This window comes from Cavia porcellus, unplaced genomic scaffold (genome assembly GCF_034190915.1).
Source record: "Cavia porcellus strain 051 isolate PalLab524CR breed Dunkin Hartley unplaced genomic scaffold, mCavPor4.1 scaffold_7, whole genome shotgun sequence".
Taxonomy (NCBI): Eukaryota; Metazoa; Chordata; class Mammalia; order Rodentia; family Caviidae; genus Cavia; species Cavia porcellus.
In genome coordinates this window covers 31,245,976-31,270,809 of record NW_026947490.1, presented here as the reverse complement: position 1 = coordinate 31,270,809, position 24,834 = coordinate 31,245,976, and the positions used below count along the sequence as shown (strand labels likewise).

At 38.9% G+C, this 24,834-nt stretch overlaps 1 protein-coding gene and 1 long non-coding RNA gene across 2 annotated transcripts; one reads left to right on the top strand and one right to left on the bottom strand.

Moving 5' to 3' along the window:
• The first annotated feature begins 1,122 nt into the window (after nt 1–1,122).
• Nucleotides 1,123–16,171, top strand: LOC106026655 (zinc finger protein 83-like). The gene is made up of 7 exons (XM_013147814.3): nt 1,123–1,288; nt 4,353–4,495; nt 5,553–5,709; nt 5,800–5,890; nt 8,573–8,699; nt 9,143–9,271; nt 12,829–16,171. The coding sequence occupies exons 4-7, from the start codon at nt 5,876–5,878 to the stop codon at nt 14,514–14,516; spliced, it is 1,959 nt and encodes a 652-aa protein (XP_013003268.1). The 5' UTR covers nt 1,123–1,288; nt 4,353–4,495; nt 5,553–5,709; nt 5,800–5,875; the 3' UTR covers nt 14,517–16,171.
• Nucleotides 16,172–19,604: 3,433 nt separating this feature from the next.
• LOC134476684 (uncharacterized) lies at nt 19,605–22,675 on the bottom strand. The gene is made up of 3 exons (XR_010048482.1): nt 22,339–22,675; nt 20,355–20,462; nt 19,605–19,875 (listed from the first exon to the last, which is right to left on the bottom strand). It is a non-coding gene; the product is annotated as an uncharacterized LOC134476684 (long non-coding RNA).
• Nucleotides 22,676–24,834: the final 2,159 nt, after the last annotated feature.

Below are 24,834 nucleotides of genomic sequence, written 5' to 3'. Positions count from 1 at the left end.
TGCATCAGCTTAATCATTTGACACTGTTTACAAGGGCTGATCAAAAACAAACGTGCTGAAATTTTTTAATTTATTACATTAAAAGACACATTGCCATTTGTCTCCTTCCGAGTCCTCCCCCTCACTTCGAGTATACTTTTCTCATTGTTTTTGCCTCTTTCCTAAGCAATTCTTGAAGGGCTCTTTTATGAACAGAATAAGCACTATTTCTGTTCTTTTTCCAAGAGAAATTTATCCTCTAAAGTGTAAATCTATTTGAGATCATGAATTTGTTTTAAAGACTAAAACCTCAGAGAAATTTTAGGAGAAAAAAAATTCTTCAAATTCTGAGAACTATCCTTTACTGGAAATAATCCTTTGGAAATCTCTGGGTATGTGTTGTACTGATCATGTACAGTGAGATTCCAACAGCATTCACTTCATTATTTCCTAGAAACAGAAAAGGAGTTACTAACCCACATTTTAAATTAAATATAAGAGTGTACATTAAAATTAAATTAAGACTATGAGATACTCTTGAAAATTTTTAAGAGCTAGTTTTACTATTCACTTCTATTGCTCAAAGGAATAGTTATCTTTATTGAATATCTGCAAATATTTCAAGTGTTTTTAATTAAAAGGAAAACCAACTGCCATAAGCCTCATTATCTGAACTTGACACAAAACACTTGGAAACAGAAAACAAAGGTAGCTTAAAAGATGCAACTAACATAATTTTCAAAGTAAAAACACACTTCTGAACAACTGAGAAGACTTTAAACAGGGAAACTAAATTTATGATTAGCTATTAACGTCCAGCAAAATACAAGATTCCATCTACTCTGTCTCAAAGATACTCCCATTTTCATACAGCTCAAGAAAGGTGGTTTAGAGTGAACAAACGTAACAGAAAAGAAGAAACACTTCCACAGCCGGTCCCGCCCTTACGCCGGCCACGCCCCTGACTCCGGCCACGCCTCTCTCAGCGTTCGCTCCAGTTCAAGATTCCGGTCCCTGCCACAGGCCCCTCCCCTCACGTCCTGGGCCCGTCCACCAAGTGCACTCTGCGCCTGTGCAGTGGCCTGCTGACCCGGAAGCTGATCTGAGGGATCACTGGGACTGAGGTGAGTCTGCGTTTATCTGGTTGAAACCTGCGCGTTGCGCCCCCACCTCTTCTTTCCAGCGAGTGGGTCGCAGTGTTCACTCGTAGGTGAAAGCTTCTGAGCCTGTTCTCCCTCTCGCTGTGAGGACATCCCGGTCCCGCATCGCCCTGAGCTTCCCGGAGTCTGGCGCGTGGCGAGCCGCGGCGGTACGTGCGCCCTCGCCCCACTGTCTGCCCACTGCCCTCGCTGCGCCCCTGTCCTGTTCGTCCCTTCCCTGACCTGGCCAAGCCGCTGCGGCGTCATCCCTCGGGAGGTGGCTGCACTGCGATCGCGGCCCTCTGAAAGAGCCTAAGCAGAAGAGAGGAGGAGGGCAGAGAGCGCCTTGTGGAGCTGGCGGGCTGTCAGTTTCATTTGCGGGTCTAGCGGCACTATTAGAGCAGGGATCCAGAGGAGAGGGGCAGAATAAGTAGAAATACAGAGTGGGGGGAATAGAAAAAAGGAACAAGAGGAGAAACATTTCCAGAGAGAGACACGTAGAGAAGAGATGAAACCCACATCCCGATGAGCGTTGAGTTGATTGGATGAGGAACATTAACTTGTGAAGTAATGATTTGTACGTTCTTTAGTGTATTTTCTTTTTTTTTTTTTCTTTTTTCTCTTTTGGCACGGGGATTGAACTCATGACCTCACGCTTGCCAGGCAGAAGGCAGTCATGCCACGAGTTATTTCCTGACCCCATTTAAATTAAATTTTGTATATATATGTGTGTGTGCATATATATATATATATATATATATATATATATATATATATGTGTGTGTGTGCATATATATATATATATATATATATATATCATATTTAAAACATGAAATTAGAAGTAGCCATCACTCCTGGGAAATGGGCAAGAATTTCAACTGTAGAGTATTCTCATCATCAAGAACTGACAAACTCTGCTGGAGGAAAACTCCACAGTAATTCAGTCCATACTTTCACATCTGCACAGAAAGAGCACAGAAGACCTGAAAGGTACACTGTAATTACTTAGTTGAAGTCTTGAGCTTACTAATTAAAAGGTGCCAGAAGAGAAGACTGAGTATAAAATAACTGGCACAATTACTGTGTGTATATATATATATATACACACACACAGAAATGTATGAGAATTAAAAAACCTGTGCGAGGTACTTCATCTTCTAGTTACTATACTGAATCAGATGATGATACCATTCGGGCCTCCTGGGCATCCCGCTGTTGGACAGCCTAGTCAGTTCCAGATCGCTCTCTTCTGTGCTCTTCCAAGAGGAAGTGTGGAGAAGGAGAAAGAGGTCAGACTCCTCTATTTTGTTTCCGCCATTCTTTTATAACTCCTAAGTTTGATATTTTCCCAATTATTTCTCCTCTAAAGTTGATCATTTAGATTATGATTATTAGATCATAGATTATTATTAGATCATTATATTATGATTTGTACTCTTTATCATGAATTGAAACTATTTCCTGTTAGCTGATTTGACAGTGTTTCACTTTACATTTGGAATGGATAGTGACAGTCTAAAACTTAATGGTATTTAACCAGTTACTTTATACTCAGAGTCTTCTCTTCTGGCATCTTTTAATTAATTAGTAAACTCAAGCTTCCAACTAAGTAATTACAGTGTACCTCTCAGGTCTTCTGCGCCCTTTTTGTGCAGGTGTTAAAGTATGTATTGAATTACTGTGGAGTTTTCCTCTAGCAGAGGTTGTCTGTTGTGTTGATGATGAAGAGACTGCTCTGCAGTTGAAATTCTTGCCTATTTCCCAGGAGTGATGGCTACTTCTAATTTCAAGTTTTAAATATTTTTCTGGGAAAGAGGAATTAAATATCTGAGATTGATAAAACCTTCTCTGATTAAGGGATATGAATGAACTCTTGAATAAAGCCAAACTCTTCTCACTGCCTTGTCCAAGCTACTTTTTCAGAATTCACTTTTACGAGGCTTTCACTCAACTCAGACCTCTTCAGGGTAACTTAATGAAGTCACTCCCCTGTTGAAGCCTCGGTGTACCCACCTGAAACATGGATTACATGAGGATAGGAATCTAATTAAATGAGATCCCTGAAATGATTTTCAAAATCGGACCGGTTTTCAATGGCAGTTTTTTTGAAGGAAGATGCCCAATTCGAATCTGGAATGATGTTCAGCCCTCCAAACATGAGGCAGGGTTATAGGCTCCAAGACAAAAGAGCTGCCTCTTAACACACATCTGTCAGTCTCAATACTCTTACTGTCACTGTTTTTTCTCTCTTTCTCCTCCCTCTCTTTCTGAATTGGGTAAGTTTCAAATTTCATCGTATCTTATGGCATTAAATTCTTTTATGATTCCTCTGACCCTCCAAACAAAAATCCAAAATCTAAACTCAGTTTAGCGTTACCAGAAATGCTGGAACTGGAATGGCTTTTCAGACATGGTCCAAATTGAAGGAAAAGACAAGCTTTTTGGTCTTGCGTTGATGGTCATTCAGTGCACAGCTAGAGGTCATAAACTCAGAGGAAGCAGTTGCTTTGATTAAGTAACAAGCACTCAGAGAATAGGATACAAATCCGGCATGAGCATATTTGTAGAAGGATAACATTTGAACTGTGAATGAGAAAACTCATTTGTTACTAAGCTTGAGTTGATTGTCTCCAAGTTTCTCTTGTTGGAGTGGGAAGCAGATGGCCATTTTTTCCCCATGTCTTAGTTACTTTTTTCTCATCGCTGAGACAAAATACCTGAAGCCCAAAGTTGGGAAAGAAAAGGTTTATTACAGTTTTTGGAGGTTTTAGTCCACACTCAGTTGGCTCCAAGACAGGCGGGCATGGCTGGACCGCAGTTCATGGCAGCCACTGACAGCAAGCTCAAACCATACCTTCTTCCTGCCATTACATCACATCCTGGCTCCACTCCTATGTGGGTAGAGCACTGACACCATCAATCCAAGCACTAGGCAATGAACCAATCACAAATACACAATGCAAACTCATGAGGCTTGGGGGACACAGACATAAACCATGACACGCCATACTTAGTTTCTCCACGTATGTGGAAAAAAAAATCCGCTACTTCAATTTTTTTTATCTCTTCTCTCATCAATTCAAAGTTTCATCTGCTAGTGTCTCCTCAGCCTTGTTCTCTGAATGTGGTGATTCCCCATGCTTTAGCCTGGAACCCCTTTTTGACTATACCCATCGCCTTTATCACCTCCTGCATGGCTTTGATCTCATACCTATGTCTCCATCTGTCCTTCAGACCTGTCCCAGGAGTCCTAGAACCCTGGATCCCTGTATCACCTCGATTCTGCTGAGACATCAACAGGAACCTTTACCTTCATAGTCCCCATGTGATTTCCTGGGCTCTGCAAATGACTCCCTCTGTAGTCCTCAGTATCTCAGGTAGGGGTGACACTGCTTAGCCAAACACTTGTGCATATATTTTAAATATAGGGTGTATTGTATTTAGATTGTTTTCATTTAAAGTATAAAGAGGCCAGGATTAGTGGCACACACCCGTGGTCCCAGCCTTTAGGATACTGAGGCAGGAGGATTGCTATGAGTTCAAGGCCTCCCTGGGCTACCTAGTGAGTTCAGTACTAGCCTGCACAGCGAGACTATGTCTCAAAAAAAAAAAAAGTACAAAAATCACATCTTTATATCAGGTGAGTGGTGAAGTACCATCATTTCAAGAATACATTGGACAAGTGGGAGAGAAATATTAGATCTAATCTACACCTGCTGTGCTTCTAGAAGCCCTTCCCTCCCTTCGTTGCCTGCAGTATCCTCCTTCCTTTTCACTCTGCTTCAGCCACACAAGCCTCCTGCCTTTTCCTGGGGCCACTGTAACTCCTGGCTCAGAACCTTCCCTGGGTTCTGTCTTTGCTTATAACTCACAGGGCCTTCAGCTACAGGTATCAGACACCTACCTTCCCTGGTCTTTGTTCTGCTATCTGCATCTCCATGGAAAAGTCCATGGCCTCCACCTTCCACTAACAGCATAACTACACCCTCACCCCCATCTGTGGTCCATGCTCCCTGCTCTACAGTTGCTTTCTGATCCTTCCCAGTCCACTGTATGGATCCTGGCAGTCCACTGTATGGATCCTGGGACAACAGGGCCTCAAAGAAAGTGGAACCAAAAGGTGGGAGGTGGACTGGGTTTGCCTCCCTGGGTGGTGCTTAACCTTGGGTTCCCATTGGAGTGCTGAGATGTTTTACAAATAATTCTACTTTGGCTCCTAATGGGAGAGTCCAGTTCCCATGATCATCCTGGAACTAAGCGTTCATAATATTAAAGTAGATTTTATTCAATGTGCAGTACTAGATACCAGACTGGGTCTTGCATTTCTGAGAGCTATGATCAGTGTGTGCTCCATGGAGGAAAGAGTGGGAAATGGTATGCATGGGTTTGGTCAGGGCCAGGACTATGTTCTGAAGGAGAACTCACTGTTGCCAGGCTCCCCACTGCTGCTTAGTGCAGGGGATTCACCAGGAGGACAGTGTACTCCAAAGAAGTGTGGAGAAAGTCTCTGCTTGGACTTCCTGAAGGAGTTTCATATCTCTGGATCACCATCTCACTGCAGTGGGCAGCAGCGGACCCACCTTTCCACACTGTGAGTTTTTCTGTTTTGTGTATATAGCTGTGTGACCAGAAGGGGATGTGTTCCTTCTGAGCATTTAACTGTTATGTTTTTGATATTCAGGATTAACCTTTAAATATTCCTGTTACATAAGGCGGAAGTCTGGAAGAGAAGAAAAAAGAAAGAAAAAGAGTCAGAAATGGCTGTTATTCAGGTAAAGCAGTGTTCACATTTGTTTTCTGTCTTGTAAAGGTGGTTTTTGCTGTATTGTTATTAAATCCTTGTTTCTGTGAGATAGGGAACACCTGGAGCTTCTTGCTCAACTACAACTATGCATCAGTCCTTCGGAACAGTTATGTAATTTCTTTTCATGGATCAGGCAGTGTCTTTTGCTTAAGTGACCTGGTATAATTGCTAATGGAGATGTAAGATGTTTCATATGTAAATGTGCATGTATGCTTAATGAGAGCCACTAAGGGAGGAAGGTAATTTTGAGGTTTTACGTCCTATATTTAAATAGCATTCTTTTTTCAGGATGTAGTCATGTAATCTATTAGTTGTTAACAAATTCAACTTTTTTCTATCTTCTTTGCCCTCTTGTTTTCTACATTTTTGTTCCTTACTGATCCTTGCTCAGGCGTCCTATATAGTAGTGACAGGCTGGTATCCCACCAGCACCCTTTTATCCTTCACTAGGAGGAAATGCACCCCGTGTTTACTGTCAGCCATAGTTTGATGAAATATGTATGGTAAATATCAGGCTTGGTAGTTTTACATTTTCAAGTTACATTTTTTGGCTGCTTTTTAATTTTTTAATAATTCTTTTCATTATGTGTTTCTATAATATGTAATCTTTTTCTGCTGATCTGTTAAATTAATGTTATTAAAAAGTTTCTCAGATGGAGATGTTGCTCCAAGATAGTGTTCACTCTTCATATGTGAAGCCCTCTGTCTGATCCCAGCACTACACATTTTCAAAAAATTCCCAATCATACAGTTTTATTAAACTAATAAATTCCATTGGAACTCTGGTAATGCCTAGATATCTTAATTTAAATGGGTGAAGTTATAAATACAGTTTTAGTATACATGTTTGGTAGACTGGAGTTAAAGTTGCATTACATAAATTTTTGTGTTGTCCATTTTAAGAATCCTAGTAAACACTAGTGTTTTATAGTCTCCAGTGTGTTTTTTACATTTTCATTGTCCATGCATGTTGAAATATACATTAACATGAATGGTGATTAAAAAAACACTTAAAAAATCATTCAGAGAGATTCTTTTAAATTTGATTTAAGTGTGATGTGTATGCACGAGTATGTGTATGTGCAATTCCATATTTTTTATCAAGGTCATATTCTAAATATATATATTTCCTTGGAATGTGATTTTTTTTTGTTTTGCTTTTCTTTTTTGTTTGTTTGTTTGTTTGTTTGGAATGCTAGAGCCCAAGCCTAGGGTCTTAGGCATACTAGCAAGAACTCTACCCTGAGCTACATCGCCATCCCAAACTTAAGTTTTCTAACAGTAGAAACTGTATCTTAGATAATTTCCTTTGCCTTAAATTTTTACTACTCTATCCTGTTAATGTATTGGTAGCAGTGAGAAAAATAAAATATGTGTGCATATAAATAATGAACTTTCATGCACATTCATGATGTTATCTTGAGCTTGTTTCTAGTTTTCTCATATAGGAAACCTAAGGTCAGTCTATTTTTGATACTACATCGATCGCTGAATTGTTTGATTCTTTAGCTTTAATTCTTATTCCCAGCCACCTAGCTTCAGGTGTGTGCTCTGCCATTTTTAGCTCTGACATAAGGGGAATCCCAAAATGTCTGTGACACAGTTTTCTCAATATTAAGAGGGAAACATTTCTCCTGAGGACTAGTACATTTTCTGTGAATTATACAAGTAAGCCAGTTAGAAAGTATGCAGTACCTAGAAGTGTCCTGAAGCTTTAGCCATTATGTTGCTTTCATTATCATGTTTCTGATCTTTCTTTAAAGCTGATATGCACTGTGTCATTTCTTAACATGCCTTATCTAGCTCATGTAAATACTGTCACTTTTCATAGAGAAAAGCCTGTGCTGGTTTTTCATTTGTGCATTTCTTTCTTTGTACAGAGAATGAGAAATCTATCCTTGATGTAGAGTATTACAACCTCTTATTTAAAGATGTAATGAAACACAATTGTAGAGCTACAACATGCTCACAAATACCTTACTGTGTGTGACTATATAAAAAAAAACAAAACCTACTTCCTCCTATATATTCACCACACAAGCAGCTGTGACTCAGGATGTGTGAGGATTTTTATGCAACCCCAAGCAAGCAGTTCACAAAAGCCAGCAAAAACACTCACCCTTAGCATTTCTTGTAAAGCTTGTTAAAAAGATGGACACCTAGATGGAAAAGATGCATAGCATGAGCTATGGGATAATTAACATGGTGTGCCCCTGTCTTCTGTGGATGCTTCACCTTTCAGAAACCTCTAGACACTTATCCATCTGACACTTGCTTTGAAACCTGTTCTCTTGAGTTTATGGAATCTTCACTCGATAAGTGCGATTAATTATATCATTGATATTGCTGATCAGTTCTAACATCCACCCCCCCATCCCTTCCTGGAGGTCAAGGGCTGCAGTGAATGTCATGACCATCTAGAAGCCCCTCTCCTTAGGCTACATGGGAATCTCTGGTCACAAGTTAGCTTATTAGCCTTTGTGACTCCAGAGATTGAAAGTGACCTGTATCGGGAAAGTCCTGACATAACAGTATGAATTTTGCTTGTTCACTTCAATTGAATCAGCGCTTACATTTCTCTCCTTTTCATTTTATATGTATATTACAGCACTCCCCATGTCCCCATGGTGATACATGTTTTTCATTTCAGGATCTGTTGACATTCAGGGATGTGGCCATAGAATTCTCTCGAGAGGAGTGGGAATGCCTGGACCCTGCTCAGAGGACTCTGTACAGGGAGGTGATGTTGGAGAACTATAGGAACCTGATCTCCCTGGGTGAGGATGACTTCCTTTCAGAAGTCAGGTCTACTCTGTGTCTCTTTGCATTTTCCCTTGTGTCTTCATGGAATCTTCTGTATTGTTTGCCTGAGACAAATGTCCTGTTGTCTCTGAAATTTGTAGTTTCGTAGTGTGTCATCTGGATTTTAATAGTGCTCTTTCTTCAGGTATTATGCCCTGTTTGTGGTTGATATGCCAGTGGTGGTTCTAGAGATGAAATGTGAATGAAAACTTATTGGAGACTGTTGAAGTATGCAGTTCCGTTTTTGAGCCTAGTGCCTTTGAATAATTGGTTCTTGGGAGAGAGTTAGATATATCTGATATCTGAGATATAACAGAGAAATACTTGTGTACATCACTCTGTAATCTCTTCTTCAAGTAAACAGGACTGGAGTGTGGAAAAGCCACAGCACATCACCTGCCTTTCTTTTTGCAAGCAGGAATCTCTCCTTTTGAACTGAGTATTGTCTCTGTGTTGGAGCAAGGAGCAGAACCCTGGAATGTGGATGGCCAAGTGAAAGTATCTAGAAATCCAAGTCAGTGGAAATATATCAAAGCTGTAAACACAGGTAAGAGTTGAGATGGGTAGAGAGGAAGTTGTAAACACAGGTAAGAGCAGAGATGAATAGAGAGGAAGCTGTACCATTAGGAATGTAACACTAATTTTGCCATAAAGGTACAAAAATGTGGGTGTATAGGAGCTACATTTATTCTTTAAAATACATCTATTGATGAATTATTCATTTGATCTTCATGAGTTTTGTTATATTAAATAGTGAATACTTACCAGGAAAAAAATCACTGAAATATTGAATTTTTAGTATTTATTGTTTATAAAACATCAAAATGTTCATTGTCAACTATTTTTTGGTGTACAAGGTCTAAAATAGAACAACACAGATAAATTCTTGTATGAACTAAAATGAAAAAACCAATAGCACTTACAAAAAAAATAATCTTTAATCAGTTATTACACTTAAGTCTGTATATATTACCATACACACATATCATATTGATGGCACGTGCATTTTGTTTTCCTGACCTTTTCATAGGAAATATTTGACAGTTCATAGGGCTTGCTGTTTCGTCAGGAGGTTCTTATTCTCTTATACAGTGTATAGTTAACAGGAACAGAAAACATCACTAATACATTTCATTTAGGATTTCTGCTTTGTTCCTGTGTACAGTTCCTGCTGGCCAACTTGTGTTCTGTGTAACAGTGGTTGGAAACTGAAAAATCAGTTATCAAATGTTACATTCTTACTAGTTTGGGAGATGGGAGATGTTCATAACATAATTCATATACTCTACAAATAAGGACCTGACGGTTGAGTTCTAGCATAAATGGCTAAATTGAAAGCATAGTAAAACTTCATATATACAAGGTTATAAGTCTTTATGCCATATTTTGAACCATCTCTTTTCCATAACTCTGTTTCATTCCTGTGACAATAATGAGAAATCCCTGCTAAGTACATCAGACCTATGAATGCTTTCAGTTCAATTAGTGAGGTATCATAATAAATACATTTTTTAATATGGCTTTTGGTACACCTGGAACCTTTTACTTGCATTTCATCCTCTGTGTATTTCACAGCATCCTGTAGCATTTGATCTGTTACAGCTTTGAACACACAGTAGCACTGCTGGCATTTTGTTCAATATATTTCACCCCTACGAAGAGCCTCGCTATGTTTTTAGACCCAGTTCTAATATTGGATCATTCTTTTTGGTTGTTATGCCATTTTGCAACATTTCTTCCCCCCCCCCACATCCATTTTATTTCAAGAAGGAAAAAAAGAAGAAAAAAAACCTAAAAATTTCAAAATGTCAAGTATCCATGCTATTCCCACATTTGTGTCAGGCAATAATGATACATATATTGTGCATTGTCATCCCCCAGTCATTCACCCAGAGCATAAGACATCTGCATTCAGTTGTCTAAACAATACTGGCACAAATCTTTCTCTTCAGCGAACTCAGAGAAATCAGTAATATAACTATCTTAACTGTCTGTTTTTTATACACATACATATACATATGTTGTTTCCTTTAGCTTCTCTAATGAGACAATACAGTGTTTCTACATTTGTGTCTTACTTATTTCACTAATGAGCATGGTCCCAAGTTGCATCCATTTACCTATAAAAGTCTCCAGTTTATCTTTCTTTATGGCAGAGTAGTACTGCCTTGTATAAAAATACTACATATTTTTTCCATTCTTCAGTCAGTGAGCATTTAGGTTTTCAAGAGCTGGCTATTGCAAATCGTGCTACTATAAACATGGGTGCATATATATTGCTGTGGTATGATGTTTTTCATTCTTTGGGGGAGATACCCAGAAGGAGAATAGCTGAGTTAAATCTCCAAGTCATAGCTTTTTGAGGAATGTCCACAATGATTTCCACAGTGGTTGTACCAGTCTGGATTTCTACCAACAATGGAGAAGGGTTCCTTTTCCCCACAGCCCCTCTAGCATTTGTTATTGGTTGATTTCTTAATAATAGCCATTTTTTCTGGAGTGAGGTGAAATCTCAGTGTTATTTTAATTTGTATCTCTCAAATCCAGGCATGTTGAACATTCTTCATATATTTATTTGCAGTTCGTATTTCTTCATCTGACAAGTATACATTCATCTCAGATGCCCATTTTTGGATTGGATCTTTAAATCTAGGAGCATTGATTTTTTTTTTTTTTTTTAAGATCTTTGTATGTCCTCAATAGTGATCTTATGTGTAAGGCACAGCTGGCAAACATTTTATCTCAAATTTTGGTTGTATGGCCATTTTCACTATTTTGGTTCTTCCTACCCAGCAGCACAGAATATCTTTCCATTTTGTAGTATTCTTTTCAGTCTCCTTTTTTCAGAGTTCTGTAGTTTTCAGTGCAGAGGTCTTTTCATCATTTGTTAGATTGATTCCTATGTGTTGTTTCTTTTCTTTTTTTTTTTGGATGCTATTGTAAAAGGTACTATTTTCATGATTTCTTTCTCAGTTTGTTATTTGTATACAGGAAGGCTATTAATTTTTGAGTGTTGACTTGTATCCAGCTATGTTACTGAATTTGCTTATTAAATCTAGCAGTCTTTTGGTGGAGTTTTGGGGGTCTTCTAAGTAGAGTACCATGTCATCTGCAAATAACAATAGTTTAACTTCTTCCTTCCCTATCTTTATTCTTTTTCTTTTCTTGTCTAATTGCTCCCGCTAAGGTTTCCAGGACTATGTTGTATAGGAGTGGTGACAGTGGACATCCTTGTCTTGTTCCAGTTTTTGTCCATTTAGTTTGATGTTGGCTGTTGGCTTATTATAGATGGCTTTTATCAGATTGAGATGAAGACTATCTATTCCAATTTTCTGTAGAGTTTTTCTCATGAATGGGTGCTAGACTCTGTCAAAAGCTTTTTCCCATTCTTAAATATGGGAATGAGAGTTTTGTGCCACTTGCTGCATCTGTTTCTCTTTTTCACAGTAGTAGGAATACTAACTCCCCTTGCGCAATTCCAGCCCCGCAGACTCAGCAGCTCAGGCTGCTTTCTCTCGCCTGTTACTGCTGCTTTGCATGCTTGTCTTTCCCCAGGCTGGCTTTCTTTCGTGTGGTTCCTTGATCTGCATGCAGCGTACTACTGCTTCTTAGTTTATATCTGTTCTTCTGTACACTCGAATTTGCAAGGACTCCCACACTACCCTCACAGGATAATGAAAGACACCTATTCATCCTTTAAATGTTCTCAGGACACCACCTAAGTTATCGTATGCAGCGTTGATCACTTAACATTTTCTGCGAGTGATAACTGAGTGACACTATCACAACACAGCTCTGCTTTTCTGTTTATCTTGAAGTATTACTTTCTGTGCTCTTGGATTTGCTGTGCCTTCTTGCATTATGTCCTGCCTGTGTAAATAGGTGTGAAACTGAGCATTTCTGCAGTTAATTTGAATTCCGTATAATCAGACTTTCCACATCAAAAGATCTGTACCTTTCAGTTTCCTAAAAATTAAAATCATGGACGTCACAACTCTTTAATATATGTATTATTTCTTTTAGTGTAATGTCATGTGTTTCTGTAACAGCATTTATTTATTACCTATAATTAATCAGAACCTGGTGATTTCTTCTACTTCATAGATAACCCTCCTAAATGTGTCATCAAGGAATTTCCACAAGAAAGGAAAAGTGCTACAAGAGAAATGTTACAAACAGTAATTTCAGAAAGTTGTAAAATCCATGACACTGAAGAATTGTGCTTCAAAGAAATCCAGAAAAATACACATGACATTCATTGTCACTGCAGAGAGGATGAAAGACTTGACACAGGATTCTGTTTGACTCACAAGGAACATCTCTCTGATAAAAGACATGAACATGGTAGAAAGGATACAGGAAAGGAATATATTAAAAATCGGCTTGAATTAAGCTTTCAGTCACATCTGCCTGAACTGCAGCTATATGCAAGAGAAAGAAACATTTTTGAATGGAATTACATTAAACAGTCTGTCAACAATGATTCCAGAGTTTCTTCCCATAAGAAAAATAATTTTAGTGTTATAACAAATTTTTCTCATAAACATGAAAAAGATTTTTTTAATTCTTTATTTTTCACAGAAGAACAGGACATGTACATTAGTACAAAACCTTCCAGATGGAATTCCTGCAGCAAATCTTTTAATCAAGCCCCACACTTTACTATGCATCAAACAGTCTGTGCTAGAGAGGAGCAATTTACATGTGGTCTATATAGCAAAGCCTTCAATCAGAAATCAAATCTTGTAAGTCACCAGAGAACTCATACAGGTGAGAAACAATATAAGTGTAATGAATGTGGAAAAGTTTGCAATCATATTTCTCACCTTGCACAACATCAGCAAATTCATACTGGAGAAAAACCTTTCAAATATAATACATGTGGCAAAGTGTTCAGCCATAAATCAGACCTAGAAAATCATCAGAAAATCCGCATTGGGGAGAAACAACACAAATGTAATGTATGTGGCAAAGTCTTCAAAAGGATTGCACACCTTGCAAATCATCATAGAATTCACACTGGAGAGAAACCATACAAATGTAATGAATGTGGAAAAGTATTCCATCAGATTTCACACCTTGCCCGACATCGAACAGTTCACACTGGAGAGAAGCCTTTCAAATGTAATGAATGTGGCAAGGTCTTTAGTCGCAATTCCTACCTTGCACAACATTTGATAATTCATACTGGAGAAAAACCTTATAAATGTAATGAATGTGGCAAAGTCTTCAACCATATTTCACACCTTGCACAGCATCGTAGAATTCATACTGGGGAGAAACCTTACAAATGTAGTGAATGTGGCAATGTTTTTAGTCACAAGTCTTCCCTAGCAAATCATCAAAGACTCCATACTGGAGAGAAACCTTACAAATGTAAAGAATGTGGTAAAGGGTTTAGCCGTAAGTCATATCTTGCAGAACATTTGCTATTTCATAGTGGAAAGAAACCTTTCAAATGTAATGAATGTGACAAGGTGTTCAGTCGCAATTCCCACCTTGTATGTCATCGTAGAATTCATACTGGAGAGAAACCTTACAAATGTGATGAATGTGACAAGGCGTTCAATCGCAATTCCCATCTCATATGTCACCGTAGAATTCATACTGGAGAGAAACCTTACAAATGTGATGAATGTGGAAAGGTCTTCACTCAAAATTCATACCTTGTATATCATCGTAGAGTTCATACTGGAGAGAAACCTTACAAATGTAATGAATGTGACAAAGTATTCAGTCTGAACTCATCTTTAACACGTCATCAAAAAATTCATACTGAAGAGAAACCTTAAAAATGCAATGAATGTGGCAAAGTATTCAGTCTAAACTCATCTCTAGCACATCATTGGAAAATTCATACTTGACCAAATCCTTTGAAATGTAATGAATGCGCCCAAATCTTTAGTGAAATTTGACAGCTTATATACCACAACACTCACTGGGAAGGGAAATCTTACAAGATTAATGAGTGTAGCAAAGCTGTTAGTATGTGCTTAAGCCTAACTAAGCATGTAGGCCATACCAAAAAAAAAAAAAAAACTCAAGGACATCTCTGATGATTCTTAACTTGGAATGTAATGGAGAATTTCATCCCGGAGAGAAAGCTGACAAATGAGGCTGGAGTCATTAATGTTTGAACCTTACAAAGCTTTGAAAAGTTCCTGCTGGAAAGATAATTTTCATGTGTAATTATACAGACTTTGAGTTACTTAACACATAATTAATTGTAAGCTAAAACCTTACCAATGTAACAATGCCTTAAGGTGAAAATCTGACATTAGTATTCACCAAAAAATTCAAAGTGGAAAGAAACCTCACAAATGGAGTGAGAGTCGCAAATACATGAGTAGCAGTAAAGCCTCAGTACACATCACAAAATACATCCTAGATAAAGTCCTTAAAAGAGTGTAATCTGTTTGGCAAACCCTATTTCCAGTGCTCACACCTGAGTACACATAATCATCCTGGAGAGAAGCCATAGCAATGTAACAAATGTGCACATTCACAGCCTGCATAACACTGGACAATTTGTACATGACTGATATTTCACAGATGCAGTAGAGTGACAAAACCTTCATGATGAGTTCAATAACCAGTATCTCAATCCATACTAAAGAGTGACAGTTAAAAATACCATAATGCATATGCAACAGAGACCTTCAGGCTTCAAAATTCAGTAGGTACCAAATGATATCTTTTGACGAAGCCACACAAAGGTAAAGGGCATATTAAGGCTTTTATCCAAGCATCAAAACTATAGAATAGTTGAACTGGCGAGCAGCCTTACAGATATATGTGTAGTGAACCTTGTCAAATATTTATTTTGTTGTCATAAAAGGGTTTGTTCTGGAGTGAAACCAGACAAACACTGTGAAGCCTGCCTGTAATTCCAGGTCTTGGAAAACTTAGGAGGGTAGCCACTACTTTGAGGACAGCCTGAACTGACCCTTTCAAAGTGAACAAAAAGTTCATTTTTCAAGGCTATCTCCTCAGGATTCGCCAATGAATTAGTACTACAAAGAACTACAAGTATAATGCTATGGTAAATTATTTAACTGATTCTCAATGTTCTCCATATCACAGCATTTGTATGAAGAATAGATCTAGCCAAGATGAAACGTCTCTTGCATACTACAGAATAATTACAAGTTAAACTATATTAACATTCATGATGCATGTCTAAGATGGAAGGATATTTGTAAATGGCTAAATATTTCTATTATTCATTCCTCAGACTTTTGGGGGGAAGGACTATATTTGGATTTTAATCCAACCTTTGAAACCTGTTAAAAAACTTTTCTTACAAGCTTTTCATAGTTGTGTTTACGAAGGCATCAGTAAAATAAAGGTCTTACCTCATAAAGTGAGGAAGGGTGTCCATGTTCCTTTGGAACAAGGACACTGCCTTTTAAACTTATGATTTACATTAAAGAGTATTTGGGCCTGATGTCATAGTGCATGCCTAAACTTCAGCCATGTGGTAGAAGGAGCACATTTAATGCCAGCTAGGCAACTAGTGAGGCCCCCGTGAAACAAAAATACTATTGTGTGAAACAAATATATAAAGGATTAGGATATAGTTCAGTGATAAAGCACTTCTGCACATGTCAAAGGCCTGTGTTCAATCTCCAGTAAAATATATATATATATATATATATATATATATATATATATATATATGCATACACACTCCACAGTGGTACACAATGGTATGGACTTAGTTCGTTACATAATTCTGGAAATGGTGGCCACATTTGTGATTTTGTGGGGAAGATATCTCTGCTCGTTTGTTACCACAGCAGAGCTTCAAAACAAAAAATTATGCCAAACACTTCTATTTGAAACCAAATTGCTGGGGAGAAAAACCATGAACCAGGATGCCAACATTATATATATATATGAGCTGATAGCGATTTAAAATTATACCAGTCATCTGCTGATCCATTCATTTGATAGAAAGATATAAAAGAAACACTTGCCTCCAAATTGAGAAGGCACACAGCATGACACAGACAACTACAGCTTAGCGACTGAGTTTATGAGGGGTTGCTTACATAGTGAAGGATAATGTGTATGCTGCCTCACTCCTGCTGTTTCTAATCATCTTTGAGAAGTTGAACTTATAAGACTGTGGCAATCAGCCAGAAAGTAAGAGAAAAAGACTGAAGCCCTTGTGATAAAATTACCTGCATTCCATTCTCATTCCATCCTGTGGAGCTCTGAGGGTCTCAGCACGTAGGCCCACAGTGTCTGTTGACCTTGTGCTGCAGTGTGGCAGACTCTGGGCCCTAATAAGGGCCCACTGAACAGCCAAGCAGTGATGCCAGGTCTTCATCTTCTCCATTTACACCAGCAGACGAATTCTCTGCATTATGATGGGCGGGCCCTGATTTAGCCCTTTACCCTGGTATAAGGTTTTTCTTGCGGTGAATACCAAGATGCAGATTATTTAATGGCAGGTCTGTTAAATGAGGAATAAAACAGACTCAGAATAAACAGGATTTTAGGAGAGCCCCTTGCAGCAGTTACCATCAGTCTTTGATAGCTAAGAAGCTTTTGTTTACAAGCCAGCTCTGTTTACCTTTAGGTGGGACAGACATGAGTGGCTTTTTCTTAATTTTCACAACTCTTGTGCTTTCCTTGTATTTCCCCTTCTTCTAATGAAATTGTTTTTGAAAGCATCACTGATTATTCACAATGATTATTATTTCCACTGAGGATCATTACTTGAATGCTGTTCCAATTGTTGGTCTTCTCCAGTCCTATATTGGAGGGGAAGTGGAGATTGAGATAATTGTTTGTAAGAAGTAAGTGCTAAGTTTCACAAAACCAACAGGAACAGAGACAAAACAGCTGAACGTATTTCCCTTTGAAAGGCTCATCATTCACAACCTATTGTGTATTTAATGTTACAATTATTCTTCCCATCTTTTTTCAGTCTGGCGGGGCAAAATCTTAGCATACAAAATCCCTTCTTACCAAAGTATATCTTTACACTCAACACTTACATCCCTTTACCTGTCCTATTTAATGACTCGATCACATGCCCTATGATGATGTAGATATTAAACCCCTCTGGTATTTTCCTATCTGTTCTTTGATCTAAGAGCTGGCTCACCAGTACTTGCACCATAGGCAGAACTAATGGTTTAATAACAGATTTTCACATAAACTGAACAGAATAATTTTAGCACAAGCACAAAGCAACTGAAAAGCAACAATCTTGTTACAGCCTCACAACTGTCTAAAAGCTACTCACATGAAATGCTTTAGGCATGCCATTTAGACAAACTGGACTCCAAAAGTTGACCCCCCCAGAATATGCCACACTGAGCTCATTAGCTCCTTCAGTGTCATCAGGAAGGCTAATTCCCCCTCACTTGATAACTAGAGATGACTCAACCCCAGTTTCATTACCAGCCCCTATGTGGTCTGAGAGTCTCTTCTCACATCTGACATGTTGCTTTGTGGAAACTGGCATCCCTATATTCACAGTGGTTCCCATGCATTCATAATAGAAACTACCACTCACCTAGAGGTAAACCGCCATCCCAGGGTTTCCCCGTGGGCTGCTAGTTCAGCCTTAGGCCTGCCTTGTCACCCATAGCAAGGGCCATGCAGTACCAGCCACTGCTCTCCTATAATCCTATGACAGTATGTCATGTCATCAGATGTTCTCAGAATACCCTGTACTCACACAGCAAATTAGACGCACTAAGGGAATAATTCAACTCTGTACCACTTGGAGGAGGGGGTGTTTATCACAATATGTCCCACAATATGGGAGATAGCCTCGGGTAAGTGCCTTGTCACACATGATATGGTCAATGCAATATCTGCTGCAGTTCTGAAATCCAATACAGCTAAACAGTGATCCACAAAAGGATAGAGTCACTTTGGCTAAAGTTAGGGAGCCTTTTCTCCCTACATTTGCCTACTGTATTCAACCCACCCTCTTCCACATGTAGAAGCACTATAGAATGTAAGAAACCTAAAAACTGTAAGATAAGATAACACCATAAGGGACTGAAGTTTTTATTGGAGAAGAGTAATATATCTTTGGGATAGATTGTGCAAGGGAAATTATGTGTACCTCTCTTTTGAATGACCATAACTATTGTATACCATGACTGGTCAAAAATTCTTCCTATTGGAATTTGAAGAACAGTTATCAGAAAAGAGATTAATCAAAGAACTACAATTATAACTGACCTATCTCCTCCAAACATAAAGCATCTAACGAAATCAAAACCCAAAAAGTACTTCACATATTTCCCTAAAACCCACTACATATAAAAACAATTTCTCATTCAGAAAACCAGCCACTTGCTCAGACAAGCACTGCAAACCTGTAACATTTAAACTAGTGGGTACTCAGCATTTCATGTGAGCACCTTGTAACTACACCACAGGTTCCACACAGGCATCTGTAAGGCCGCACTAAGGCAAGCCACCTAGAGCACATGTGGAGGAGAACAATGTGAAAACAGCGCCAGGCCACTTACAATAAGAGACAGAGAAGACAGAACCCTCCAGGCACATCCAGACATGTCCACAGCCCACAACCCACCTTCAAGCTACAGAAAGCATCAAGGCCATATTGCTCCCTGATGTTTATCACACCTCCCATTTTAGTCTCCAAGTGTTCAGGAGGTATTATGAGGCTTCTTCTTCAGAGGATCTTTGTGGGGGTTTTTTTGGTTTTCTTCTTGTTAGATTTTTTTTTTTTTGACACAGTGGGCTGCTAGAGTGTCTCCCAGCACCAGAGGAAATCACAGCAAAATTTCCACAGAGGTAAAAACTGTTCATTTCTCTAGCATTTTATCTATCTGAAAAAGAAAGGGGAATGGAGATAAAGTGTGAATGCTGCCACTTGGATGAGGCCTTAAGAGAGGATAAATGGCTTCCCAAACTGGTGAACCACTTAATACTATAGTAACCAACAGTTCCTCTGCTCCACAGCCCACAAAGTATAAGCTGATGACCTCCAAATGGTGCAAATGGAGAGAGGTGAAGAGTGATGAGAATGCTGTTTTCCCAGGAAGTTAGACTGAGTTGTCTCCAATGCTTTTGGCTCTGTCCATCCTGATGTTATGCCATCCCATTTTCACTTGTCACTGCCAGCATTTTGATGTTTTGTGAAGTATTCCCCTAGCAATGGAAGGTGAACCTTCACAGCATTAACCCCAGGTTGACTCCTTACTCCTTCATCTCCCACACTACATCTCATTGTAGAATCCCATACTGCATATTGCACTGAGAGAGTGTTGGGCTTCACCTGCATTGGTCACATCCAAGGAGTTCTGTTTCTCGGTAAAAAAAAAGATTATGACTCCATAGACTCACCATGTGACTGCAATCTCCCATATGCAGTATGCAGTTGATCGCATTGTTCCTCTGTATCCATCATCTGACCTAATAACTTTTGATGAAAAGTCCATGTAGCTGTCTTTATACATATCATAGTACCAGTATTAATGAAAAGCCATCAGTCAAAATCAAGCTTTTCACTATACCTAACGTGATTGATATACAAAGAATATTGTTGAGAGACCCTGCTGATATGCCATTAAAACATTGGAAAAGTTTAACCAAAGAAAGAGGAGGGGGGAGAGAAGAAGATTACATACCTGTAATCCTGGCACTCAATAGGCTGAGTCAGGAAATTCATCATATGCTTGAGGCCAGCCTGAGCAACATAGTGAGCATAAGACGAGCCTGAACTAGACAGCAAGACCCTGTCTCAAAAAGACAGCAGAAGGAAGAAGAGGAGGGAGGAGGAGAGAGAGAGAGAAAGAAGGGGACAGGGGAAGGAAGGGTAGGAGAAAGGAGAGGGGAAAGAATGAGAAGAGGGAGGAGGAAGGAAAAAGGAAGATGAGGAAGAAGGAAAAGGAGAAGGAAAAGAGGAAGAAGCTGATCATTTACTTGGATTCAAAGAAAACATATAGACTGACTCAAAGTTACCATTTGAATTTAAATTTTTCTCTGTACCTAGGCTAATGACAGATAGTATGATAATCTCCCATGGTGCTATGCAGCAGCAAAGCCCAGCTCTGTGTGGGCCATGACAGACCATGAGGGTAAACCACACAAGCACTACAGTGGATTGTGTTCTGGTGTCGTGAATATAAATATTCAGTAAATTACATAAGAGTTTTGACACTTTTTTGCAAAACAGACTTTGCCCACCTCTATGCTAATATAAGTATTCTGTTCAGTTTAAAGTAGACTAAGTTGGGGGCTGGGGATTTAGCTCAGCGGCATAAGCGCCTGCCTTGTAAGCAGGCAGTCGTGAGTTCGATCCCTGGTACCGATAAAAAGGAAAAAAAGACAAAAAAAAAAAAAAAATAAAGTAGACTAAGTTAAGGCATGATGCTCAATAAGTTAAGTGTATTTGATGAATTTTTGATGTACAGTAGTTTCAATTTACAGTAGGCTTATCAGAATGTAACCACACTGTAGGACAAGTATCATCTATGAGTCTACCAAAAAATGTAGTCTGTTCTTTTTCACAACTTCACAAAATTAGGTATAGCTGTTTCTGTAACTTCTTTATAAATTTAACCATGTTTTAAACACACTTCATAATATTTCTGAAAAATATCTTGAAATAAAAATATTGTAATACAAATCAATATTTGTTGATAAAATAAATGATAAACCATTTTATACCCAAACTTAAAAGTGAAGCAAATCCTATGAGGAGATTCTGACTCTAAGCAACCATATTGCTGCAAAATATAAAGTATACAGAGGTGCACATTTTAAGACATTAGACACAAAAAACCACGATCTTACCTAAAAGGCAAAAAAGATGACATTTGTTAATAAAATAAAACTGTAAGTCAGGTGGAGTGACATGTGCATAATCTCAGTATATTTTAGCAACTTAGTGAGAATTTGTGTCAAAATAAAAAAAAATAGCTGAAGCCCAACTCAGCATAAAGGCCCTGGGTTCAATCCCAGTACCAGATACATAAAAAGAATGACTATAATAAAAATAAATAAATAGAACATGACAAAAATAGTTTCTTGAAAACTAGCAATAGCATATGTTACTATAGGCTACCATAAAAATGTAATAAAATTTTCATAATGAATCATATTAGGAAAATACAAAAACAATGCTACAAACAAAAAAGGAAATAAATTTTCAGGAAATACTATATTTAACCCTAAAACAACCATACCTTAAAAATAGAAAAAAGGACACTTTCTTCTTAAGAATTCAGATTACCAAAATAAATGAAAGACTATTTTCCAAGTACGAAAGTATAGACTGTATTTTGCCTCTAACACTGTACCAGGAGCTCACAGTGAAAATACTCTGTGGACTCATCCACAAGTTATACTCACAGCCCTACCTGTTACCACCTCCTGCCAACTGCTTCCTAATATTGAAATCAAATGTTAGTGAGCAAAAATGATGACACTTTTTCAATTCCTTCCATCAAAAGCACCGGGGCTCCAAAAATGCTCACCCACCTAGATCAAACTCTGTGATGGAAATTCTATTAAACACATATTCCTGATCTCAGCGCTGAGCCCACCCAATGCAGATTTCTTCCACTTTTCCAGTGAAATAAACCAAGGTCCCAAATGATGGATACTAACCTGCTGTCCTTCTGGATGTGCACAGCTGACTTCATAATTGGGCAAAGTTTGAACTCCACTCTACTCCGGATCTCCAAATGTGAAGTCTCTATATAGGGTTGAGGATGTTCAGAATCTCTGTCCACATACAGCAAATAGCACACTGCCTCTATGACTGGATTATTTCTGGATCTTCTGCTGGGATTGATGAGTCATTTTTTCTGGGGTTTCTGTTTCTCTCACATTCATTTCACTACAGAACTGTACAATTTATTGTTCACCATTTCCAGAATTAAAAAGTTTAACATGTGCTATATACTTCTAGCAATATACAGACAACCTACTGTAAGTTAAAATATAAAACATCTCACCAAGTAATACAATTTAGCAACAAAGCATTCTAGGTTAAGGGTTCTTCTCCTGAAGGAACACCAGGCCTGTGCCCACCATCAAGAGAGAATGTGGAGTGGCACATTGCCCAAAAACAGTAAAATACAAATTTTTCCCAAAACAAGTAAAACTCAAAATTTGGCAGAGGTCTGTGGGGCAAACTTATTTCCATTTATTCAGGAGACTGAGGCATGAGAATCCTAAATTTGAGCCCAGGCTGGGCAACTAACCCAGGTCCTACCCTTAAATAAAAATCAAGTGTTAGTGATAATGGTGGAGCACTTCTGGGTCCTATCCTCAGTAATGAAAACAAGCGAAGGAGAGGAGAGGAAAAGGAGTGATGATGAAAGGGAGAGAGAGAAGGAAGGAAGGGAGGGAGAGAGGCAGGGAGGAAGGAAGGAAGGAAGGAAGGAAGGAAGGAAGGAAGGAAGGAAGGAAGGAAAGGGAAAAAGAAAATAGTCCTGCTTTGTCACAGTTCAGTAATAGACTAGGTAGTGTGTTATGCCTGAGGAGGGACTCATCAAACTCCTCATTTACTTGCAGGATCACAGACACATCTGTGTACTAGCTGGATCTTTTTGTTTTGGTTTGGTTTTTAGTGCATGTTTGCAGTACATGAAGTATACATTCTAGGGAGTGATAACTCATTATACAGCTTCTTTCCTTCTTAATCCCCTTCCTCTTCCCACCACCCTCCTTCCTGTAAATCCCTTTTCCCAGTTTTCTTCTTGTTGATACTAAACTTAGTTCATGTTTATGACATGTAATATTTGCATTTATTGAAGTTATTAGCCTTCTGATATAGCTATTACACATTTAGCACAGATAGCACAAGGACACTCAGCTTTGGAAAGGCCAAGTGGGCGAGGACCGGAACGCTCATCTATCCAATGTGTGCCTATGTGCATGTCCTTGAAAATCCTTTCCTGGCATTTTCACTTCATCTGTTTCAATAGGTGTAAGTTAGTGGTGCCATACGTCCTTGGTATGAAGATTGAAAGGAACTCACTTTGCTGTAAAACATTAAAGCACTTGGAAACATGAGCTTCTCATCAAGTCTCCTGTGTGTCAGAGGTCTGATTCCTGGATCTCTCTGTGGGAGGCCAGTCTGTAGGTTCATGTCACAGAAAGAGCTTCCCGGTCTCCCAATGGTCTCTTAAGAGATGCTGGCCAGAGACCTTTTTTCCTCACATAGCAGTTGGGGAAATGTTTCTCAGAAGACATCTCTGCTCCCCAAGCCTGCACTGTCCATGTCAATACGGGTGAAAAGATGAGTGCACTCTGAGAGTGCTGGTAACCTGGCCAGTATGCGAGTACTAGTAATAGGTGCCTAATCTCACCCATTACTTGGGCCTGAATCTTGACATCTATCATAAATCAAAAGTTTATTACATGTTAATTGGAGCTACCTGGCCCTTCATCATTATTAGAGATGCAGGCTAAGGCTTGCATAAATTATACCCCTCGTTTCACTTACCCTCCATTGTGTACAGAATGTTGGGCAATACAATCCAATTATTACCTTCCTGGAGGTGCCCCAAATTGACTGGTATATAATTATGATCAGTTAATCCTTTTGATCCTTCTGTCAATTCATGTAATGGTACAGTTCAGGCTCTGACAGCTGTCATAGCAATGAACATATTTTGGTGCCACCATGCTCTCATTCCCTCTCCATAGTCACCAATGAAAGCAGAGAAGGAGAAGTTACTTCTCTGTTATATGGCTCCACCACTGGCCTGCCAGTGGCACCTCATTCCTCCTGGCACAGGTCCCATGCCACTGCCTCTGTCACCTGGAGAACACTGCAGTGCCCTCTTTGGCACATTATGTCACCCTCTAAAAATTCTGGAGGTGCAGGCCAATGAAGAGTTTCCCCATTAAGCCTCATCCAACTCTGGGTCTTCGCCAGGAGCTGGCCACACAGAAGGTGGTTTCTCCTTTTCTTTACATTTTTCTCCCTTGTCCTGCTCTGAAACGGGAATTTTGGAAGTGCTAGTACTTTGGAAGTGCTGGCCCTCTGAGCATGTAGGCATAATTTCAGTAACAGACCTGAAAGAGATTTTACCAATCCCCTAGATGAAAATGTCCCAGGAAAAACAGTTTATCCTCTGCCAAGATCTCAAT